This window comes from Haliaeetus leucocephalus, unplaced genomic scaffold (genome assembly GCF_000737465.1).
Source record: "Haliaeetus leucocephalus isolate CR32 unplaced genomic scaffold, Haliaeetus_leucocephalus-4.0 Scaffold41, whole genome shotgun sequence".
Classification (NCBI taxonomy): domain Eukaryota; kingdom Metazoa; phylum Chordata; class Aves; order Accipitriformes; family Accipitridae; genus Haliaeetus; species Haliaeetus leucocephalus.
The window spans coordinates 1,508,123-1,530,153 of NW_010972477.1; the positions used below are offsets into that span (position 1 = coordinate 1,508,123).

Consider the following 22,031-nt stretch of genomic DNA (forward strand, 5'->3'; position numbering starts at 1 on the left):
AAAAAAAGTACTCAGCAAGATCAAGAGCCATTTCTGTTCCTTCCTGCCCACAACACACACACAAGACTCGATGAGTACTATGACTTTAAAACCACAAAGAAACCAATGGCAACTGTCTCAGACTTCTACATGGCAGTAGGAAGACCTTCTGCTTCTTGTGGTTCCAAATCTGACGCTTGACTGCATGCAGTGTAACAGAAACGTCTGTGCTAAGGTACTGGTCGAGGAGGAGGAAATCTGATACAAACTTAGAATTAGAAATGTAATAAAATCTTCAGTCTATTATGGAGGACGATTAGTGCAATCCACAAGAAACACTTCCCATGGAATTGAAAGAGAAACAGCATTTATGAGAAAAAATTAAAATCACTTACTGCTTTACATTTGTCAAAATTCCTATACTGTTAGGAAGGAGGGATAAGGAACTAAATCCAGGGAGCAAACTGTCCAAAGCCTGGCTATATTCAACACAAATGTACACAACCTTACTACCATCAAAGGGTTCAAAATCATTTAAAAGGCAATTGCTTCTGTCTGCAATACTGTATCATGCCAACAAACCAAGATACTTTGGGTACATTTTGTTTTTATCATGTCCTTTCATCTTTTGTTCTTTTGGTAACAAGGCCAAAGAGGTGTAGGATTTCAAAAGAGACATACTGCTTTCTTGTTCACTTCTAATTTTCCATTTTAACACATCAGCTTGGAAATGGTTATTCTGCACACAGTATACCTACAAAGCAAATCCTGTTCATTTCACAAAGCTCTGCTGTAGCCTTCCTGGCCACCTTGATCTGGAATTTCATAGGTAGGCATTTTTGAAATGAACAAAAAGGCGTATAACTGTAATACAGGAATCATCTGTCACACCCACACCTCATATTATTCCTATCGAAATTCCTGTGGGAAAACAGGTACAAGTCAAACTGTGAAGACTGGTTCCCAAATTAGGCTAGGAGTTTAACTTAACATGGAGTAGATCTGAAACAGGCACTCTTTATGAGACTTCCCCTCATCTTAAACATACCACCACTGTTATGCAGACATTCACACGCACCACATCTTGTACCTTCATCTTTTCTGAGGTACAGAAAAGATTTTCTCTCTGCCTTCAGGATTGTAGCTAAAGGCTTCAGACTCTAAGGTTTTTGACTTTGCTCGCTTTCTGGATGTGAAATCAGCATCTCCTCTTAGTGGTCTCTCACCTGTGGTGAAAACTAGGACTCACTACATCTTTTTAATGCAAAAGCATGATATTGAACCGCTGTAACAAACCATAAGAGAAGTCTGTCCTGCTGTTTATAAATCCTACGTAAAAGGAAGACCTAAAGCAAGCTACGTTTACCTCAAGCAGCAGACTAAGCTTACCTTTGTTTTGAGTGCAGATCTCTTTAAGAGAAAAATCTAGCTGTCCCCTGTGTATGTGCTTTAGCCTCTCCTGATCTTTTGCCCAGCCAATGCAGAGACAAATGCTCTGTCTGCAATTTGGTTGAGCATCATAGGGTAACACCCTGCCTCTTAAATGCTTGCTTGAGAAAAAGAGTATCTGGATACATCTCATGTTCTCATGGTATATTCTCTGGCTTCAACTCTAGTGATTTCTCTGCAGATTCACAATAAGCTCAGTATCTATGCTAACACATCATATTTATGTTGTATCACAGGTAATTAAAAATATATCATGCACACAAATTACACACAAAAGCCTATTAAGTGGCACATATGACTTCTGAACATCAGGGAAACAAGCTAATTGTACTTGTGAATGGTCTGTGATCAAGTCTTCTACAAGACACGAGCAGCATATGGTTCTGTATCTTCCAACAGTGTGCTGCCTACACATTTATCTCTGCTTTCAATTTCCTGTATCTACAGTGCAATGCATAAGGATGGGAAGGTCAAATCCATCTATCCAATCAATCTTAGCAATTAAAAAATATTTGACATCAGTGCATTGCTTGCTGAGGGCTATGTATATACAAAGGAGGGGGAAAAGGATGGGGGGAAAAAAAGGAAGCAAATGATATGGAAACATCCTGGGTAGAAATTGAGACATCTTCTTCAGCCAAGATTCAGTCTCTCTGATGTTACTCCTTCTAAAAGGCACTGCACAGTCTTATCCAACTATAAAGGCTCTGATGACTCCCTAAGGAGTGCTCTGCCTACCCCATGTAATGATGCCAAATGACTGTTCTCTTCCCCCCTTACCCCTGCCCTATTTTCCCCTAATTCTCTGCAGATTGAAGTCTGCTGTGGATCAGGAAATACTCCTGTACAAGAGTGATAGAGCGGAAAAAAGTCACAGCTCCCAGTCAATGCTTCTGCCCCTAAAACTCTCACCAATGTAGTCATTAGATGGTCAATGCTGAATTCAGATTACAAAAATCAATGTAAACTGAGCCTAGAGAGTGGCTAATTAAGTATTCTAGCTCTACCTCTCTCTAATTTCATAACAGGAAAGTTGTAAAAACAAGAACTTTGGCATCCATTTAATAACTTCTCTCATGTTTTTACTTGCAGCATGTCAGGCTTGCATGTGCACTGAGGTGTGTAGACACCGGTGTGACATTCTGAGTCCCTACAGGAAAACTATATCCATTAAAAGCACAACATTCACTCAAGCAAAGCATTGGGAAAGCATCCACACTGGAGTCAGAATCTGAAGGCAGCTACTGGAGGCTTTCAACTCCTGCATATATCAGCAGATGACAGAAGAAAAATCTAAGAAATAAAAGGGCAATTTGGAAACAGGTAAATCTATGAGGAGAAATATGCAATATGCACATCCTTTGCTGTTTGTTTATCTGTAAATTTACAGTCTAGTGCACCTCCTGCAACACTCCAAATAACATAGTAAGCACTGAAGGCTACAAACTCACCACATCATTTTGTTGTTCTTAAAATTCTATATTAGGATTCCAACTAGAAGCTTTAGAACAAAAAATTTTTTGAGCAAATTTACAAATAATAAAGTAACTCGTACCAACCAGTTGTGTCTCAGTCCAATTCAGTACATTAACAAGAATCTCTCTTAAACAACTACTACAGCTTTATTTCCATTAGAGCCACTAAAGCTAAATAGGGAAGGGCAGACAGCTACTTAACACATCAGTGAAGTGGCATTAGGTTCAAGCAAATAAGCTCTCCTTCCTCCCTTGCAAAGGCTCTGGCACAGTTGCGAAAGGTTTTGCCTTGGTCTCATGTGATCGAATTACTCACCTTCCCCATCAGGGCTCATATTTTCGTAGGAATCCCAGCGTATTAGTGGGTCTGAGGTATTGTAATCAACTATGACTCCATGGTCATTCTGAAGGTGTTCACATCCTAAAAAATAAACATCTGTTTGAGACCAAAAATTATCATAGCCACATTTGTAATGATATACACGCACAGATGCATGTGGCCTTCTGACAGAAGTTTGCTCCCCAAACTGCAATACCATATTCTGAAATGTGACAAGCAGCAATAGGGGAAGAAAGGTTATGTAAAGCAGCTAAAAAAAAAGCTTAATTTATGTTTCATTACAAGCAGAGAATTTTATCTTGAGCTTCTTGGTTATGATGTAGCTCTGATAACTTGCATCAGCCCCTAAACACAGCTAACACAGATGATCCACCCAGCCCTATAGTTAGGCACGATAAAACAAATAGCTTTTCAGAATGAAACCACAAGTATCTATAAAGAGATGGTAGTAAAGGAATGATAAAGACAGACACTTACAGATTATCATTCCGATACCAGAGCAACTTACCACTGAAGACGAATAGGGAGAGCTGAAAGCTGCCACTCCGTGTCCCTCCCAGCTCCCCCAAGGTGCCAACTACACCGTTTGCATCCCCTCTCCAGGCTCCTGGCAGACCCCGAGACTGGGCAGCTTGCCTTCAATGTGTTTGGCTGCACTAAAGTACGCTCTGCCAAACATACCTGGAATTTTCAGCAGTAACCCGCGTTTTTGTGCCCTTAATGAGGCATAAGATAATATTCAGCTTTTAAATGTATACTGTGAGGAATTTAGGTGTGGCCCAGTGATTCAAAAGCAAAGCACAGGCATCAGGAACTCATGACCTTGGACTTGGCTTTGACACTGATACAAATCAAATCGGCTTTCTGCCTTTGCTCCTCTAGATCAGCGAACAAAGAAATCCTCAGTTATCAACTCTTCGGCTGTGTCTGCAGAAGCAAGTCCTACTGTAAATTGTTCTAAAGCAGCAGAGTGTTATGCACATGCTGTGACTTTCAAAACAAGGATAGTTAAAATTAGAAGGACAAGAATGCTATGGTCCTGTACCTTTTTAGGCAGACAGGAAAAAGCCATCCGTAGAGAGTTTCTGTGATGACGTTTGTCACAAGGCAAATTTATGAAGTTTGTTACCTAAACATTTAGGTATCTCATCCTCTTGGCAAGTGTATTCTTTCTTAAAAACTGTATCACAGTCAGTTATTTTCTAGAATACTGTGTCCAGTTTCGAGCTACACAATAGGAGAAAGATATGAATAAAGCAAAGCAAGTTCAGGGGAGGGCGACCAGGGTGGTCAGGACTGAAGGACTTGCCCTGCGAGGAAAGGCTGAGGGACCAGGGCTTCTTCAGTCTGGAGATGAGATGGTCTGGGGGGGGGAACCTGACAGCAGACCCCCCAAGGCCACGGGGCAGACAGAGCCAGGTGGGAGCAAGGGGGAAGGACAACAAGCAACAGGCGTAAGTTGAATCTAGAGAAGGTTAGAGTCAATATAAGGAAAGAATAAATCCACTGTGAGGACAGTCAGGCATTAGAACAGTCTGCCCATTGAGGTTGTGAAGTCTCCATCCTTGGAGGTTTTCGAGATTTGACTGGACAAAGCTCTGGGCAATCTGGTTCGATCTCAGAGATGACCCTCTTCAGCAGGAGGATGGACTAGAGATACCCTGCAGTTATTCTGTGATTCTATAACATTTTCAGATATGGAAAAGGCATTTTGCAGAAACTGTAAATAAGTATTTCAAGGTGAACTCTTCTTCCTAGCCAATTAATCCCCTAGATAGCAATTGAATACAAATTTCCAGTTACTTAGAACCTTACTTTCCAACAACTTGGAGCCTGCTAAAAAACACACCTCTGATTTGCCATCTAAGGAAGGGAGACTTGAAAAAATTTTGATCCTTTTTCAGGCACGTCGGCTGGCCTCTCTTCATGCATTTACTATCCAGCAATGTTTAGAACAAGCTAGACAAATTTATTTATAAAACTGTTTTTCTTATATGGCTTTCCAACAGGGCAAGTGAGATCTTCGTGTTCAGCTGGACAGAATCCAACTTCTTACTGGCTGCTACTACAAGTTTCTAAGTGATTGAACTGGCGGGGAAAAAAAAAAAAAGGAAAACATGCAATTCACAGGACACTGAATGGGAATATGTATGAGACAGTTAAGAATATTCAGTTTTCATTCAGTTTCAGGCAGAATCCATACTTTTCGGGACACTACAAAATGAGTAAGAACACATCCGTTAACGGAATTAAACTGCACTATTTCGTATTGCAGGTCATAATTATCTATGATCTTAGACATATTACAGTAGAATTCTGGAGGCATACAGGATAAACCCTACAAGTCCACTTCAGAGCAGAAGCATTTTCAACAAAACTATAGCTATATCCCTTTACACTAAAATGAAGACAGTCCAGACTTCACCACTGCAAACATAATCAGTTATGACAACATCTAAATAAGATTATGGGATAGGGCACTGCTGTACCTGATGCCAGGCCAAGCTACCTATACTATCTATGTTTTACACTGATTCACAAATGTTTTCTACTAGTCATCAGCAACTGTTCTGGTATAGTTTTAAAACAAAATCTGATCACTCCTGCTGATGTAAATGCAGAGCCTTCATTAAATTTTTCAAATTTAAACCAGTAACTCTATTACATATTTTAACAGTAAAGTTGAACTTCAGACTTCTACAAAAGTAGTGGAATAAAAAAAAGGAAAAAAGGAGTTTTTAAAAAGATACATATTTCAATGTGGTTTATTTTCAAACTAATCATATTTTTCCTGCTGTATACTCACCTTGAATTTTCTCTGGAGTTCCTGAAAACACTAATTCCACTTTGCCGTAATCAGGGAAACGGTCATCTGAAAACAAAGGATAGTATTTCAACAAGCTATCTCTCAGGAAAGCAGTTCCAAGGCACTCAGAAATCAGGATTCTCTATAGCTACTAATACACGTACCCTCGTCACTCTTCTGTTCTCACTTGCAGTTTAGCAATTTGCTTCTAAAAGAGCCACATTCTTTGCCCCACACATTCTTCAGAAAAGCCCATATAAGCATCAGTTGGAGTTTTGTTTACTTCCAAGAACAGTCAAAAGCAGAAGAGGGGTACAGTTCCCAAACCTCTCTCTAGATAGACATGGCTGCCTTTGGTTTTAGAGGAGAACACACCCAGGAGCAAACTAAAATTGTTCCCTATATTGGCTAAACTGCAATACTTGACCACAAAACTTTTGTGTAGCCACATGTTGCAGGAAAATATGTTTGATTTTAGTTTGCTACTAACATAGGGTGAGGGAGTTGCAATCCTGCATATAAATATAAAACTGAAGTAATAATACAAAGACTAGCACAACATGTTTTTAAATGTGTCTCAAAACTTTGCCTCCATTTTTGGATATTCTGAAGCATATTAAAAGATCTCCATACTCAAGCAGACTAGGTCACGAACACAGTATCGGACTTTGTGACTCTCTTCATCAGCCAAAAAAGGGATTGGCTTAGCTCATCTTATTTCCTGTAATGGTGACTAACAGAGTCACCATTTTAAACCAATGTCTGTTGTTTTTACAGATGTGAGAGGGGGTGATAAGGATTATGTAAGAGTACCTGAATTATTCTGACAGGTTAACTCACTTGAAGAGCTTTTCTTCTCGTTAGGGGTTTACCTGTGTTACATGCTATGAGTTAACTAACACAAAGCAGTCTCCCTTTCCCTAAAAATAGGGATGGAAAAAAACCCCCAAGAATCCTTTTGAAAACAGGTCCCGAAGATGATCATGACATGCGCAGGCACACACATGCACCCCTGCACACATACGCATCCAACCGACCGCAGAAGGCAAGTACCCTTGTTGGCATTGTCCAAATCCTCTTTGCCAAACACCAGGCCATGTCCTTGAATAGCTCCAGTGTGAAACTGAAGGCGAAAAACCACATCACGAGTAGCTGACCGGTATTTTTTGTGATAACACTTCAGCTAGAAAGAGAGAGAGAGAGAAGCACGTCAGGAAGTAATTTCTTACAAATCCGAACGAACGTGTGTATATGCGTTAGTTGCTAAGTAAAGCAGCCACAGCGCAATTTACTGCAGACACCTCTGATGTTGTAACAAGCAGAGTATGCGTTATTCAACCCTTTAAAATTATACAGGCCCAAGGCAAGATACTTCTGGATGTGTAAAAATAATAATTACTATTTTCATCACTATCAGTCACCGATCAGTAGATTATGATTCAGAATCACAACATTTGTCAGTACAATGTTGGAATGCTGACGTGTATCCATACTTCTTCACGGTACCCAATTAATGTAAAACTGACTTACAGCACACCCATTTCAAAATAACTGAAGAATATACAGAGTTTTTAGAAGCAAGCCTGCAAGCTGATTACATCTATTTTAGGACTTTTTAAAAACCTACTCTAGTGATGATAGGATCTTGTTTTATGTTACTGTGGGAAGTTGGTAGTATTTTTGACACCTTGTCTAGAACAACACAGAACTCTGTAAAAATAACCCCTAGTATGAATTTCAGCAGCTAAAGGCGAACACAATACACCTACTCTCTAACACCACCTTCCCTTAGACTAGACCTATGGATATTTTGCCTACCAATTCTCTGAGTCAACTGTAATACAAAACCACTCATCATTCTTATAGGAATACATAAAAATTTTGGTAACCTTAGTCACAGGACTGAAAATTTTATATTATCCTGATGATATCAGGATTTTATGATAAAGCAGATGTTACTGAAATGCATTAAAAAAAAACCAACAAAAATCACCTTTTTAAAGGCAGACTGAGAAAAGCATTCTAGACAGAAAATACTGAGTAACTGAAGAGCAGTTATTCAAACTGAAGTAATAGAAGAAAGATGTAGGGGTTTAAGAGGGATGCTTCTGAAATTCAGGATTAAAACACAGTTAGGAAATTCTCCTCCCTACAGGATTTGAAAAATCTAACATAACCTGTTGCTCTTTACCTTTCATTATAGTAACGCCATGATGTCTTAAATTCCAGAAGTTAATCAGCCCTGACCATATACACGGCACACAGGACAACTTCTGAAATATTTCAGCCCATATACCATAGATGGTTTTTTTCAGGTATTCTCTAAGCAAACCACATATTCCTAACCCTTTATAAAGGCTGATAGATTCTCTATGCAAGTAAGCATTATTTTATCTGAAAGTGAAGATTTGGGGTTGTTTCTGGTTTTTTTAAAAGAGAATCCCCTGCAGCATAGTGGTAATACCAGGTAAAATAATATTTGCTTCTCATTTTAAACAGTGCTTTACACCCACTAAAACTAACACAGTGTACAAACCCCTAGTTATTGAAGGGATCTATTTCCTTTTAGTCCAATCACAACTACCAGCACCATTACGCTAGAACCACAGCCATAAGTCAGCGCCTTAAATTACCGAAATATAAGGTAGGGGGAACAGACTGCTTGATTCAAGAGTAAACGCCCATTCTCCACTATGCCCAGCAGCTCTATGTAAAGGCAAAACACCATCACAAAGGATGAAACCCGCAAGTTTGCCTGGAAGTGAAAAATGGACAGAAAGGGGATTAAGAGAGCCCCTGATGAGAGATGTTAGAATTAACCTACTCCAAAATGTATAACTGGCCTGAAAGTAACTGTGATAAGTCTTTTCAAGCTTCTTTTTGCTCACATAATATAATGAAATAGCATTAAGAGCCTCTTTAAGGTTATATATGTTCGTCCACAATTTTGCTTTAAAAACATTAACTTCTTTAGCTGTTTAAACAATCACGTTATTTTTACATGTGGATCATAGATGAGAGTTCCTGAAGATGCAGAAGACTAAATACCTGAACAATACATTTTATCCTCCAACTTGTCAAGAGTTCTGGCTTCGCACAGTTGCTGGATTTACTCAGAATCTACTGAGTTTTGCATAACCGTGTTTATAAAAATGCTAAATCTGGGTCAGTTCAGAGAACTATGCAGTTCCTGCTTCTTTCTACTTTCTAATTCAACGTAACAGCCTTGAATAATTTTAACTCAGCGTATCCTGAACAACTTATTTATATAGAATTCTAATTGTTCGTGAAAATCTGGCCTCTTTTACAATCAGTAACAGTGTACATCTACACCCAGGATACCAAAAAAATCTTTTAATGCTCAGTATACCTAATAAGCTTTCAATGAAGTCTGAGCTTAACTTTGAATTCAGACTACCCTCTGATGCCATATTCTGGAATTAATGCAACCACTGCACATAGGTATTTCCCAGTATATTACATTTACAGATGTCAGTGCAGCTTTCCAACAGCTGTGGCAGTGCCGTATCACCACATACTACTCACATTGCATTAACAAATTCTCTAAACCAAAGACAAGCAAGTGTATTTTTTTTTTTTTTTTTTTACACCCATGCACTTCAAGTGGTTAAACCTTTTGGTGTTGGAGGCGGAACACCCTATAGATTTTTCTTTTTCCTGAAACCACTGATGCTTTTGCTTAGAAATAGTAAAAAAAAAATTCAAAACTGAAGTCTTTGTTTAGGAAATACTATCATGCTGAATAAGATGTTGCCTTGCTCAGAAGAATTACCTCCAATAATAGCATGGGATTAACGAAGTTGATCTCTTTTAAAACGATGCAAGCATTACTGAAAGGCTATGTGCTCATTTTTCATGTTAAACACACATTTCAGAGATACTGAATTTGTCTCAGACCAATTTCTTTTGTGATCTATTCCATTTCCTTAGGCACCAACAGTCCTCCAATGAGTAACAAATCTTCCTGAATTTGAAACTGTCCCAAACCTCCAGAGTATACCAATTTGTAACAGTATATTTAAATTTTTTTTCTCCATTTTTCAATGAAAAAAGGAAGAACAATATACTAAGCTGAACGGGGAGGGGAAGTAGGAAAGTGAGAAGGAGGAAGGATAATAAAAAAGATTATTTAAAAAAAAAAAAGAAAAAAAAAAAGAATCTGATACCAAGGACCAGTTACATGGAGGTCCAACATTTCTCAAAGTAATACATAAAATAAAAAAAAACATTCTGAAGCCTACTAGCAATAGACCAGGAATACTTTCTGACAGTACTTCCCCCCCACCATTCACTCCACATGTTCTTCTGGCCTCTTAGTTTAACAAATTGAAAGGGAACTACCTTTCTTTACTTTCTCTGTGCATAACTGTGTATGACAAGCAAGAGGGAAAGCAGACAGATTTATAATGATAGTGCTGCAATTCAATCATAGTTACACTTTGCACACAGGGAATTACACACGCTATATTAACCTGTATAGATTGCTTTCTAAATACTGCATGTGCTTGTAGAATCAGAAAGCTTTTATTTGGTATCACACCTTTTTGAGGCCCAAACCAATTCCGAATTAGTTAGGTATTTTCTTTACAGCATAGAGTTTTATGATTGTGCACATTGCCTGCCAAGTTACAGGACAAGGGTATTTTAATGCCTAGTTACAAATACTCCCCAAAGCAATTTTTATAAAGAAAATAGCAACACAGGCCTTACTGTACTTGGTGATGCTATGAAATGGGAATGCTGAGAGCAATTGTTTCGGCTCCTAAAAACCTTCTAGTTTGAGTTTTATAGGAATTTTGATTCCTATAAAACTCAAGGTTGATGACTAAATAAACTTAATAACCTCTTTTGTAGTATGTCTGCAACCATTTGCTCAATTTATTTTTTTTACAAGAACGCAAAACAGGTCAGAGACTGTAAACCAAATGGCACAGTACTAGATTTTCATTCCATACAATTAACTTACCATAATATCTCCCTTCAAAAGCTGGGCAGGGTCTATAGCAATGCAGATCCGGCTTTGATTTTCTGGCCCTATGCTACTTAACAGGAGAGAAAAGAAAAATAGAATTTACGGTTGAAAGAAACAAAAAACAAAAAAAAAAAGAAAAGACGACTATGTAATTCTGCAGTTATGAGAATTAAAATCTGGATTCAAACGTAAAGGAAACTGCTTACGACTTACTATATTCCAGATGTATAAACTGGTTGCATAGCCTGGTATAACTTCAGAAAAGGCCGGCAAGCTGAAAAGTCAAGAGAAAAGACTGTTTTGTAATTATTTTCCTTTATCTAAATATTACAACTAGGAAGTTTCACGCACATCCAGACTGAGCGAAGTGGCACACAAGTGGCATAATGTTGACTGTCAAAATATCCGTCAAAGCAAAACTGGCTTTGACAGATTCATTTCCCCCCCAAAAGTGTTTGATTATATTTTATGAAAAAGTAACTTTTTCCTGATCTTCAGACTAGTTCTGAATTGGGGAGGAAGGAATTTTAAAGGATTCCAGTAAGGAAAGAAAGAGGGAGCACTGCTCCTTATAAAATTGTCTGTCTGCCTGCCTGCCTGCCCACTTTTTCTGCAGGAAAACAAAATTATTAACGGGAAAAAAGAGAATGGCCAAAACAAAACAAACCAAACCACCAAACCCCAAAACAAAATAAAAAGAATTTTCAAAATGAAACAAAATATTTGACCTACAGTTTTCTTTCAAAACTAGTGAGTCCCTTAAATTTCTTACTACAACAAACTATACCTTGTCTTTATCAAAGTAGTTGTTTTAGACATAAAAACAGATTAAACAACAATGAGAACGCAGCATTGCAAATTCATGCTGATGACATTTCAAAAGATAGGTGCTATTTAACTCTCAGATGATAAAAGTACAGTTACGCTCCTTTATTATACTCTAGTACAACATGTTGGTTTAGCATTTTAATTTTAAAGCCAGTTATTATGGCAGGCCACCTTAGAAGCACACCATATCCAAAATGGCTTTTCTACAGAAAATCCAATCTTAAAACAGAAAAGAGATTGGATTTCTGATTAAATTTATTTCCTAAGCAAGGAGGAAATTACTCTGAAACCTGACCAGGTTCTCAGCTCTTTTCCAGGGACTGGGATCACAACTGTTCAGAAACTAGGCAGACATGAATAACATCAACTCTTCATTTAACAAAGGACAAGAATTTTATTTCACCTGCTGTAATTTTTACTCTTAGGATTCTCTTCTTCTGGTTCATGTTTTTCTGGAACATTTGGACTGCTATCAAGGAGCATCAACTCTACTTTGAGATTCACGCAGGCTTTCTAGAAAGCTCCAAAATGAAACAAGACTTTGAGCCTACATTTGGATAGGAAAAGTTAGGTACCTTACCTCCCCCAGCATCGAAGCTTGGGATGCCATGAAGGATAACATAGTGCAGGAAAAGAGGGGTTGCATTCATTTTCACAGATCCAGATAGAAGGCCACTTAAGAATTGCACGTATCTAAAAATACAAAGTTTATCTGAATTAGATAAAACCAGTAATGCAACTGTATCAGGGAAATACATTCTTTACACATTAATATTTCTAGGCCGTGGGTACTGAATAATATTGTGACATTAAACACGACTCTGAAAGAATAATCTTCACAAAACAGCATGAAAAGACACTTTTACCGCTTTATTAAATCCATGGCTGTGACGTGGCTATTGTTGATGTCTTCCTTTTAGTTATTTACGTCACTGCTCTAAGTAAGAAAGAAACTAGCAGAGACAGTAAAGTCAATAATTTTGGTATATATTTCTAGTTCCAACTGAAGGTCTCAGTTGGCTTTCACAGCAGCATGACATGGGTCGCACTCCATCTACAGTGAAGCGCACTTCATTAAAACAAGAGCAAGAAGTGCCCTTGGTCAGAAATCTTAGCGTTAAGGCCAATGCAGGCAAATAACATCTTCATAACGAGAAGTGATCTCATTCAGTACCAAACAGAGGAAAACTAACAAAGCAACGTGAAAATCATTGTATTTCTGCTATTTAATACCCAGTTTGGTCACAAGCTCATGAGCAAGTACATGCAAGTGAACATCACTGCAGTGTGTGTTAAACAAATTCTTCCTATCTTCTTAAATAACCAAGGGAAATTGGTCTCCTTTAATTTCTCTACTGGCTTCGAGTCCCTTTTTCTTCCATGCCCATGACACGACCTTCATTTAACTTCACTCTCAGGAATGTACAGGAAAAAGAATATCACCTCTTTTTCCCCCTTTACACACAGATCAAATTAACTGTTCCCTTACTGCAGGCTGCCGGTAACACCACAACTAAAGACATCCTGCCCAACAACAACAGCTTTACTACCCCAGAACGGGGGCTGTGGTGGTTTAAAATAGGTTTCATTTTATAGACAGCTAGCAAAGCTCACTTTATTTTGAAATGTTAAGAAAAACAACTTTGCTTTTTGATTTCCTCCTTCAGTCTTTCTGAAAATATTTGGTACATCAAAAGCGCAAATTTACAAATTGTCACATGTACATGACAAAAAATATTTTGTCAGTGACCTCTCAGTCTGAACTTTTCCTCTCTACCACTACCCATTTTTAATTATTCCAAAAATTTGACTGACTTTTTGAACACCTTTCTCAAGGCAGTGCATTTAAGAGGCTTATAGGCAGTTGGCTTATTTTTGAAAAGCATGTTCAAAGATTTATCCTGAAGGTTTATGAGAAATTTCTAAATATGAAGAGTCTGTATCTGCACTTCTTATTCAGGCAAACCTTCAACTGCTTATCTGAGAATAAGTATCCCTTTTAAGTACTGTCAGAATGGATTCAGAATAAGAGATCTGGTCTGTGGTTGCTTTTCTTGCCGCTGTTACAGCATGCAACCAGCAGTGGGGAAAAGTTAAGTGATTATTTTCAGGACTGACACACTTAATGGCCACAATATATTTTTTTCTGGACAAAACCTAGTGGAGAAAAAGTTTCAAAATACAAATAATGGGTGTATTTTCAAATTTTATAATTTTGATATTCACCTAAATTATACACATTTATACATCAACTGGATTTTAACAAGGACATCGGTAATTAATTATCCAAGAATGGTTTCAGAGAAAAAGCACATTAAAAAGGTGATTCAGGCCACTAACTGACCAAAACGGGATCAAAAAAGGAATATAAAATTGCCCACAAATATTACAGAGTTGGTTTTCCGTTCTCTGCAATAGGATTAGTACCCACTGCCAGGCCAGGCAAAGGTAGGAAAGGAGGTTGAGGAGGAGAACGGTTCTGGCGGATGGTTTGGAGAACCTCCTCTGTTCTCACGGCGAGTGACCCGCTCCAAAGTACCCGTGCGCGCCTGCGCCTGGAAGACCGTAAGGGCAGCTCAAGTTCAGTACTACTGAGCAAAGGTGCTAATTCCATCAGTCAGGAGGTGAACTGAGTCTCTCCGAGACTTCACACCCAGAAGAATTAAGCAAGTGTCCTTGCAGAGGGTAGGAAAGCTAGATACCACCATTTACACTTCTTTCATCTCTAGCTTTAGGGCTCGCATATAAGTTAGTAGCTACTGAAGCTTTCTGTCAACACGGTTGTAAAAACTGCCCTGATGCACAACTCTGAGGCTGCTGTGAGGGCGCCTGGCTCTCATGGAAATAAGCCTGCTGCATAAGGCTCCTTGACAGGAAGATTAACAACATCTATTTCCTTTTGCTCCTACGGTTCACATTTCTCTACCTTGTAGGCACCACTCTCAAATCCTTTTTATTAGAATGCAATACACATACATGCAAGCATAAAAATGAAGGGGAAAAAAGAGACCAGTAAACTTGTAGTTATGAAAAGTTTAGTTCAAGTCTAAGGGAATGCCGTGTTACTATTTTTCAAATGGAAAAAGAGCTGTGCAGGTCACCAAATGGGTTCAAGAAGCAACAGAAAATTTTTTCTTATTTACAGATTAACAGAACCAAATGCCTTATGCTGGTTGTTACTACTTATTTTTCTAGTTTAATCACTAGCAAAGCCTTATCCTTTAAACAACTTCTAAAAAACCTACTGTATACACGCTGATTAAGACCAAAAATGAACAGTAATTACTAAATCAAATCCAGTTGATACTTTATGTTTCTAAAAGAAGATTCACCTATATCACAATTACCTGTCTGATGGATATCAATCTCTTTTGGTACTGAATCCTTCATTACCTCTGTCAAAATGAGGTAAATAGCGAACCCCAGAACTATTCACTTTCCAAACTGCTTACTTTGAGTCCTAACTCAACCTCATTCATGCAGACAGACTGAAAAGGTAAGACATCCAGATAGACAGAATGAATAATGCATACTTGCAAAATGCAAACATTTACGAGCATGGACATGGGGCAGATGCATAATCTAGAGATCCTCCAAACAAGTGTTAATAAGATCTTTATTGCACACTAATCAACACACATTCCATACACATCATTTATGCCACAGAAAAATGAGTTTATTATTATCTTGGAGCAATCAAGAAATAGATTGTGACATCTCTTTTTGTTAACAAACAATGCAGTAAGAACACACGTAGATAACAGCGAGGTACAAAAGGTCTTATCTGTTTCGGGCTATGTGCAGGAACTGAAGGAGAGATCTCATCAATCAAGGAATATCAAGATAAGATAAAGTGCTGACAGTTCAGGCATCACTGGAGGAGGATCTTGTGGAAATAGCCTTCACATAGCAAGGGAGGGAGTAAGGGATGGGGGCAGAAAATAACGATGATATTCCTTATTGGTATGAATTAGAAACAAATTAATTACCTTCTTTGGGATGGCTGCATTAAAGCTGAAACTTTATCATCAAAGAATTTCTTCATAGCAAATCTGTCTAGAGCCTGATCAGCACTGTCAAAACAGAGACACAGATAACATGTTATTCCAGTTCAGGATTATCTTGGAAATTCAGCACGTTACTGCTTGAAATATGCCAAAATATTTGGAAGGAAAAAGAAGGAAAGGAAGGAAACAGAAAAGAAAGCAGCACCTAACTTGCAACTCTGGCATTTACAGGTCAGACAAGAATGTTTTTTCCACTGACACCTTCTCATTCCACACCTTTAGGCAGTTTCCTTCTTGAGGCAAAGCACCTACTCCCTTATTCAATTAACTGGATTGCATATTTCCAACGTGAATATGTTAAAGTTATAATGCAATAAACTTTAGCAATGCCAAGCAGCTCAGGCTGCAAAAGAAAGATACTTGCCGTAATTTCCTAAGAGTGCCACTGGGGAGTTCTCTCTGCGAAATACAAATTTATTCTGTTTTTAAAAAAGAAGCAGTAACATTACGGAGATGAAAACCACTGCCTAGCTCTGACTGTAGTACAGTACGTGAGGTACAAAGGATGCCAGCCTAGAGGATCATTTAAGCAGTCAAAAATTCATTCAGTCTTTGTTTCCTGTGCCCTGAGCCACCAAGGGAGAGAATGTTTAAAATAAAAGCGTCAATCTTTGAAAAAGAAATGTTTTGCATCAGACAACTACAAACTCTTCAAATGCACAATTAAGGAGCAACATTCAGAAAAATACATTTTCTTCCGTTCTCTACCCAGACTGGCTCTGATGTGGGTCTTCTGCATCTGTGCAGAGGAAGGCAAGAGGGTACAGAAAAAAGAAACAGAAGTGCCAAAAATCAGTAAGAATGCTGCTTATCACATATGCCAAGTAACATGCTATGCTGATTCTGTTGTATCTACACCAGATAAAACCAATGTGTCTCTCAACAGGTATAGTTGACAGTGTTAATTAACATCAGGACATAAAAAAAAGCAGAAGTTTCAAAATAATTAGACTCTGGAATATCAAACTTTAAATTCCACATCTAGTTCAACCTAAATGAGTTCCGAGGAAAAAAACCTGTGCAAAATATACATATGCATATCACGCTAAAAATGGAATTATACCTTTTCCAAAAATTAATCAGAAGTTACCGATTGTCTTGACAGGGTGCTGGATCGGGCTGTGAAGTTATGCCTTTTCTTCATGGATGTCAAAGATTACATAGTGTGTGCTTAGAATATGCTTGACCTAAAAACCCTCTTCTTTACCCAGCCCATCGTACATCTTCATACATCTTCACCCACACTACCACCCAGAATTTAGGCAACCCACTCATAACTGGCCAGAGACTGCTAATACTTCACCTGTTAAAACAGTGCTTACCAACTATTACAAAGAGCTCTGTTTGCCCTCATTAAATATGACGGCACATTATTCCTTCCGAAATGAGAAAATCAGATATTTATAATGTATAACCAAAAGGGGTTTGCATCATAATGCTTTTTCACTAAGCCTAGATTTTTTGGCATTTGCATGCTGAGAATTAGGAACTTTATTTAGTGTGAACATCCTCAAAGTCTTCTGAGTGCCATTTCTGACACAGCAGCTGGCACCCTCAACAGCAGCACCTGCAGTAATTTCTGCTTCTGTGAGGTTGCCCTGTAGCATTTTGAAGAGTCTTGATAATGCTAGGGATATACAAATCCTAGGTAGGAAACTTCCCCAACCTCATTCTTACACAGAAAAGTTCAGGTTTGGATAGTAGCTGACAGATATCCAGAAATTTGAAGAAGGGCTTCCAAACTCACTCATCCCCTGCAACCTCACCGGAGGAATCCTGAATTTGTTTGGGGTAAAAGATGACACTTTTCATCACTGGGCTTTACAATCATATCCAGGTGGTGTTCTGTTATGGCATTCCTAAAATGTATTTATAGCCAGGTACCACCTTTAAGGATGACACTATATTGCAACACTGAGATCACAACACAGTACTGTACTAGCCCCACTTGACAGATTTTGTCATTCACAATACTTGTCAACAAAATATTACAGAATTGTGGCAATCACTGCCCCAATTACTACTTGAAGATATAGGTATTTATTTTTTCAGCACATATTAGTGTGTATAATGCACTCGATTTCTTAGTCTACAATTACCTGTTGATCAGGCTTATGAGAGTGAACACAGATTATTTTCTGAGATGCTGGTTTTACTGAAATCCATTAGTAATTTGCCATCAGCCTATAGTGATTCAGGACTTCATCCGCTACAGTGTTGGATCAAATCTGTTACTGACAGACTGGTGTGAATTCAGAACCGGTTAAATTTGATTTAACCACGGCCTTTACAGGACATTTTAATACATTTATGTATGTATATATAAGAGACCAAGGGAAAACAGTTTGATTAAAAAACAAACAAAAAACCCAAAACAAAACACATTTCATCCTTTTGAGACCATTTATCCATTTTTATCTTTGTTGAGATAAATTATCAACTGTCATTTCATAATTTGAGCACTCTAAAAGAAACAATTAAAACCAAGTACTCAGACACCTATTGTTTGCACTGACTGCAAGATGGAAGTCTAGATTATTTCTTAAACTGCATTCTGCACTTTGATCAATGTCTAGGAATTCCCTATTCAAATACTGATTCCAGATTCTAATAACTGTTTTCCTCAACTACTTTAGGAATACTATATTGATTCAAGAGAGGCAACTTGATGGATGTGGCAAATAGATGGGTTTAATAGAATAAAGATGGTATCATCATATAAAAATTGTTTCTTACACATTTCTTCATTCATCTCAAAAGACCCTTTAGAGAATTTTTCCGCAGAATCACTGAATATCTCAGATTAGAAGGCGCCTTGGGGTGTCACCTAGTGCAACCTCCTGCTGAAAGCAGGACCACAAGAAAACTCTGTCATGAAGGCAGGCTGTTTTAAGACATGCTCCAAGACTCTTTGAGAAGAAAACCTAACAACCCTTAACTGACAAACAGTAAGGTGACAAACAGTACTACAATTAAAAAGCATCTTTTTCTGAGGTTTCCTTAATTGTAAAAAACACAATAGGCATTATTCACAACTTACCTTGCAGAAACATTGGTGAAGTACATGTATGATGATATGACTACGCCTATCCTTCCTTTTCCTCCCTGTATTAGGAAAAAGGGAATGATAACTTATTTATTACATTATTGGGAATTATTTTAAGAACCATACAAAACAAAACTTTAAGACAGGAGATTCAGAGAGTCCTTTCGCTTATGCATCTCCTGTGTTGTTGGAATTGTGGTAATGATGGGCAGCAGCTTGTCCATCTATGCAAGCTGGCTGACAAGTGACATAAAAACCACAAAGTAGGATTTCTACGTGCGTGCCTGTCAAGTCTTACTGAGAGGAAATTATTAAAACAAAATAATCTTAACCAGTAATAGAAACACTGTATCACCTATCCTAATTTTATATTACTTTTTCCAGAGATCTTTCAAGACAAGTCTAGACAACGTTGCAATTTTCTGGCATGAAATGCTATAAAATAGCTATTTTGGAAAGCATATGAGTTTCCAACAGGTTTGGGCATTGTTACCTCCCCAGCACCTGAGATTTATAACAACTACTACTTATGACATAAATTCAGTACAATTTACTAAGCAGTAATTCTCACAGATTTCAAAACAATTTCAGTCTCTCAGCTGATACAAGTTGCTGCGTCTATCTTCGTGGCTGGAAACTTTAAAGTCATTACCAAAAGGCAATAATCAACAATATGCACCACCAATTTGTATATAAAATACCTAGGAATATTTTGGCCCCTCTTCTTTTCTCCCATGTATGGGCCATTCTCTTGGCTGCAGTCCTGCAACTAGTAAGAATTCAACAGCATTTCATACAATCGTGGCATTCTCCCTGCAAGCAATTCAGGACTCGGGACTATACAACCTGACTTGAAGAGAAGTTTTGGTCCCATTATCACCCTCATTCTGTTTAGAGTAACATCCGCCAGTAACACAGAGACAGATTTGCCTCAAGTGTCACCAGCACAGCTACCAACTCAGTTCTGAATTAATTTTATCTATTTCATTCAGGCTTTTCTTTATTCCTCTTCATCATGAGCAAGCAAGGAGAAGTAGTAACACTGCACAACGGTAGCTTTGCTGTAAGGCACTGCAATGATGCCAGCAGTTAGAACCTATCAGAAATACCGAGGAGGTACTTAACGCCCTCATTTCCTACAGCCATAAGGCAGTCTAAAGGGATGATCTGTGATATGTTGCCTATCCTTATTCGGCAACAAAATCCACGAATGTCACGAAACATGAAAAGCTTCTAAAGAGTTTGCTACTGAGCTGGAAAAACCTCAAGCTTCTAAATACACTCACAGAAGTAGCACTGACCTTTGAAGGAAGTGAACTAACATCACTGCATGCTATACCCAGAGCAGAGGCTAGAACCGTAGTTATCATAAAAAAGCAGTATGTAACAAGAATGCAAGGTCAGTGGATTTAAGCCTACTTAAATCAACTGAAGATTTGGTACAATTTCCAAAATCGAAAACAGAGCAAACTTCTTTTTTTATTTTTTAAAATGAGTAAGAATAAAGGACAAGGTTTTTTAAAAGGAATACAAACTGATAGACGACGTGTATGCACAAAGCTCACTTACTCTGCAATGGATCACCACCACATGTTGAGGATCGTTGTTCAGCCATGACTCCATAGCCTTGCAGATGGTGCACACCTTATCGAGCGGCGGAGCATGGAGATCAGGCCACCCCACATCCATAATCTGCAATTAAATGAGTAACATTCACAAAAGACACTTTGATCCTAATACTGCATATTAAAATCTGTCTTCAAATAACTGTGAGGGTGCAGACCCTCCGCATTTTTTCCAACCCCAGATAATTATGTCATTCAAATGCCATGATGTAACTAAAATATGCTTACAGGTCTCTTAAGCAGAAGAAGGGCATTTGTTTGTTTTTTTAAAGATACTAGTACTTTTATAAAAACAAACAAAACCCAAACAAACAAAAAACAAACTTCCCCCAAAACCCACCAACCACTCACAAGTGACAACACTTCTGATAATCTTGATTTCTTAAAGAATTTTCAATTAGAAATTCAGGTGTTTTATAACGGTAAAATATTTAGGAGGTCAAAATTAGAACAAAGGATGTTAACTGGCCTAGTCCAGTATTTTGTGATTCGCAATTTATTTCCTTCATGTGCAACAGATGTGACGTCTCAAAACTTTGTTCATATTTTCTATTCAACTTTAGTCACTATATAATACTGTTTACTCAACCCATCATTATTGTACGCATATAATATGTAAACCCTAACAAAACCAGTAACCATGAGCAACTTAAATCCTTCATGATCAATAAAGCATTCAAAAGGTCAAAATTAAGAGTTCTAATATTTTCCTCAGGTAGCACATAACCCTGTAAATCTACTGCTACAAGTACACACTTGTGCTATACTGGCCTTACAATACCTGCTGAAAAGTACCTGCATATCGTTTTTTACAACAAACAAATACAACACTTGGTGAGGAGGAGGAGCAAAAGACAGACATCAATAGCTTCCTTCTTTATGTCTCTATTGTGCAGAGAAGCAACTATGAGAAAACAGTACAAAAGGGAAGTCTATATCTCAACCGAGTTCACTAGCTTGAGCTATCAGACTGTACGTTGCAGTATATAACCCCTAGCATCCTGTGACTGCACAGAGGAAGTATACTTGGAGTAAAATTTATGTCACTCAATAGGAATTTTTCAGTAGTCACAAGGGGCTTCAGATCCTGTGTGCAAAGTCTAAGAAACAACAGGAACAGCTATGCAAAGCACAGACCTAACAGACACAAAACAGAACTTCGGAAAAAGTAAAAAGGGATGCATGTGGGGTTTTTTATCATCTTCCAAAAGTTCTTTTACTCTGTGTCTCAACGCTTGCATCGCTTCAGGGCTTATCAGGCCATTTAAGTTGTATTTAGCACTAGAAAGAGAAGTATGTTATGGAAGACAACCAATACCTTTGGGTTAAGCTTGGCAAGGTCGTATCTCTTTTCAGAGAGGTTTAACACCTGTTCAGAAAGAAAGAAAAAAGTATCAGCCATCAAGACTTCGTAATTTATGTA

General features: G+C 38.1%; 1 protein-coding gene across 1 annotated transcript in view; it reads right to left on the reverse strand.

Annotated features, from left to right (window-relative positions):
• Positions 1–22,031, reverse strand: part of TNS3 (tensin 3) — a 118,689-nt gene that overhangs the window by 91,286 nt on the left and 5,372 nt on the right. The window contains exons 2-11 of the mRNA XM_010576755.1: positions 21,927–21,977; positions 20,553–20,675; positions 18,978–19,042; positions 15,860–15,943; positions 12,451–12,563; positions 11,256–11,316; positions 11,037–11,112; positions 7,103–7,232; positions 6,050–6,115; positions 3,220–3,324 (exon numbers count right to left, since the gene is read on the reverse strand). Of these exons, the coding sequence (XP_010575057.1) occupies positions 3,220–3,324; positions 6,050–6,115; positions 7,103–7,232; positions 11,037–11,112; positions 11,256–11,316; positions 12,451–12,563; positions 15,860–15,943; positions 18,978–19,042; positions 20,553–20,675; positions 21,927–21,977 (874 nt within the window). The remainder of the gene's footprint in view (positions 1–3,219; positions 3,325–6,049; positions 6,116–7,102; positions 7,233–11,036; positions 11,113–11,255; positions 11,317–12,450; positions 12,564–15,859; positions 15,944–18,977; positions 19,043–20,552; positions 20,676–21,926; positions 21,978–22,031) is intronic.